At 42.3% G+C, this 2,758-nt stretch overlaps 1 protein-coding gene across 2 annotated transcripts; it reads left to right on the top strand.

The window, feature by feature from the left end:
* The first annotated feature begins 328 nt into the window (after nucleotides 1-328).
* On the top strand, nucleotides 329-2,459 carry LOC131325565 (cytokinin riboside 5'-monophosphate phosphoribohydrolase LOG3-like). Of its 2 annotated transcripts, XM_058357884.1 has the most exons (7): nucleotides 329-535; nucleotides 649-746; nucleotides 864-894; nucleotides 998-1,097; nucleotides 1,221-1,291; nucleotides 1,571-1,714; nucleotides 2,156-2,459. In XM_058357884.1, the coding sequence occupies exons 1-7, from the start codon at nucleotides 416-418 to the stop codon at nucleotides 2,276-2,278; spliced, it is 687 nt and encodes a 228-aa protein (XP_058213867.1). In that variant the 5' UTR covers nucleotides 329-415; the 3' UTR covers nucleotides 2,279-2,459. The 2 variants fall into 2 exon arrangements, with proteins under 2 accessions (XP_058213867.1, XP_058213866.1); XM_058357883.1 differs by having other exon boundaries at nucleotides 998-1,291; nucleotides 2,156-2,384.
* The last annotated feature ends 299 nt before the right edge of the window (nucleotides 2,460-2,758 follow it).

The following is a 2,758-nucleotide window of genomic DNA, read 5'->3' as shown; positions in this document are numbered from 1 at the left end:
GTTACTACCACATACACTCAACCTAACCTTGATGAGCATTGGCAGCAAAACATTGACACGTGTAAGCACGGGGTTTGAGAGCGCCACCCCCCAGGAAGAAACCCAAAGCCTTCTCTCTCCATTTTTGCCTTTTGTCTCTATCATCTGATCTGAATTCCTCTATCATCTTATTCATCTGATCTGAATTTCCCACCCCCAAAAACAAAACAAAAACTTTATTCATAAGAGAGAACAGTTTATGGTAAGTAGTGGAGTACGATAACCCTTCTTTCTTTCTTTTTTGTGCTTTTGTTTTTGATGATCTGTGGTGGGTATAAAACGGATTTGAGAGTACTTTCTGGTCTCTGTGCAAAAATATCTTCTTCCGCTTTTCATTCTCCCCAGTCCACTCCTCAGAAAGCAACACAGCCCTGTAATGGAGAAGGGGAAGCTGGTTAACAAGTCTAGGTTCAAGACCGTCTGTGTTTTCTGTGGAAGCAGCACTGGCAAGAGAACTTGCTACAGAGATGCCGCCGTTGAACTCGGCCAAGAACTGGTAATACCTCTCTCTCTCTCTCTCTCTCTCTCTCTCTCTCTCTACATGTGCACCCATTTTGCTTTCCATTTGTCTGATTTTCTTTGCTTTCTTCGTGTGTTGTGTCGTTGAAGGTTTCCAGGGGGTTGGACCTCGTCTATGGAGGGGGAAGCATTGGCTTGATGGGTTTGGTTTCCAAAGCTGTTCACCTCGGTGGAGGACACGTTCTTGGGTACGTACCCTTTAATTTCAGTGTATTTTCCTCAACATTCGATTTCTTGGTTAGAAATCATCCACTTAAATCCATCGAACTTAATTTTTTTTTTTCTATTTTTTCCCCTCGCTACAGAATCATACCCAGAACTCTGATGAGCAAAGAGGTATATATAAACATAGAGAAATCAAATTTTATTTGGGGGGGTTTTTTCTTGTATTTGCAACTGGAATCATTGTTTAATCGGTGGGTTCCATGGGGGAGATCAGTTGACAGGTGAAACGGTTGGTGAGGTCAAGGCTGTGGCGGATATGCATGAGAGGAAAGCCGAGATGGCCCGCCACTCCGACTGCTTCATTGCCCTACCAGGTCCCATATCTCTCTCCCCATTCTCTACTTCTATACATATATTTGGCCCCTCCTTTAGTACCCATTTCTTCCTCATACTTGAAGTTTTGGTCTCTCTCTCTCTCTCTATCTCTCTCATGACAGGTGGGTATGGAACTCTGGAGGAGTTACTGGAAGTCATAACTTGGGCTCAACTTGGCATCCATGACAAGCCAGTAAGTCTTTTCCCCAAAATCCTTCATATCATATTGTGGCTGCATAGTTCACTAGTCTGGGAGCATATGCTCCGACCGCTCTGTAGCCACACATTCTCACGATGTTCATGGCTTAGTGCACGGATTCCTCATAAATACTACTCGTATGTGGTTTTGAAATAGTTCGGAGCATGATTACCTACATATAATATGGTCTAATATACCATTCTAGTAAGCTGTCACTGATTGCATGAACTAATGTGCATGTCTGAGTTCGCCATCCCAATGAAATATATGCAGGTGGGTTTGCTGAATGTGGATGGGTACTATAACTCCCTGTTAACTTTCATTGACAAGGCAGTAGATGATGGCTTCATCAAACCTTCTCAGCGTCACATCTTTGTGTCTGCCCCAAATCCCAAAGAACTTGTTCAGAAACTTGAGGTGGGATTTTGACATTTTGTTTCTAATCCACTCTTTTGGTCCCTCTTTAAATTCCTCATCAATTCTAGTGGGCATTTTTTGAGATGGGGAAAACTGGGTGAGAATCAGAAAAAGGGTCTTCACAGATTACCATATTGGGTCTTATTATTCATCAGTGTTCCCGGAGCATCAACAACACGGTGCTCCAAATCCCTCCGTCAACCACACATTCTTGTTCGACTCACAAGTTAATGTGTATAAACTCCACGTAAATGTGTGGTACCACCTATGTGTGGTACCTAGGTGGTCCGCAGCAGCACCACATGTCCGTGCTCCGATACCGCCGAGTACTCCCATATTTGAAGAGTGTATTCAGGATCTTGTATTTGCTGTCAAATAGTATTGCTGTCCACTGTGCACTAATGATATACCAGTTTTGTTTGTTTTTGGTTTTTGTGTTAGGAGTATGTGCCTGTGCATGATGAAACCATTGCTAATCTGGACTGGGGAGGTGTGGTGGTGCAAGAGGTACCAAAGCCGACTGTGGGGTTCAGTGGTTTGCAGACTACTGAAATCGCTCTGTAGAACTGAACTGATGATGACATAACTGGTATATATAATATGTATCCACATATAGGTTGCAATAGGGGGAGGGATATTGGACCGAGGAGTGCCAGGTACCCAGAAAGATCAAATTTGAAAATAGATGGTCCAAATTCACCTTTCATTGGGTACCTAGCACTCCTCTCTTTTGGACTGTTCTTTTTGTCTGATTTTTGGGGTATGGCATGGAAGATGAAAATATGGGAAAAAGGGATTTCTTTTTGTTTTTGTTTCCCTATTGAAGTGTAAAGAAGTTAAATTTCTTTTGGGTATTATCTCTATCTCACTGCAGTTGTAGTATTTTGTTTTGGAAATTATATATATGGAAGGGACCAAAGGGAATGATTATGATGAAGGCAGTGTGTCTTATTCTCAATCCGTTTTGTGCTTTGAATTGTCCCTTTCATTTCTTTTTGGCTTATTTGCTGGTGTTTAATTGAGGTTTAATGGCGAGGTTCATGA

The sequence above is a fragment of the Rhododendron vialii genome, chromosome 5a (assembly GCF_030253575.1).
Source record: "Rhododendron vialii isolate Sample 1 chromosome 5a, ASM3025357v1".
Taxonomy (NCBI): Eukaryota; Viridiplantae; Streptophyta; class Magnoliopsida; order Ericales; family Ericaceae; genus Rhododendron; species Rhododendron vialii.
The sequence above is the reverse complement of the archived record's forward strand: the minus strand, read 5'-3'. Positions and strand labels throughout refer to the sequence as shown.

Coding starts and splice junctions, on each gene's coding strand:
- LOC131325565 (XM_058357883.1), top strand. CDS start 416: ATGGAGAAGGGGAAGCTGGTTAACAAGTCTAGGTTCAAGACCGTCTGT. Junction 747..863: donor GGTGGAGGACACGTTCTTGG/GTACGTACCCTT, acceptor CCCTCGCTACAG/AATCATACCCAGAACTCTGA. Junction 1,715..2,155: donor AACTTGTTCAGAAACTTGAG/GTGGGATTTTGA, acceptor TTTTTGTGTTAG/GAGTATGTGCCTGTGCATGA.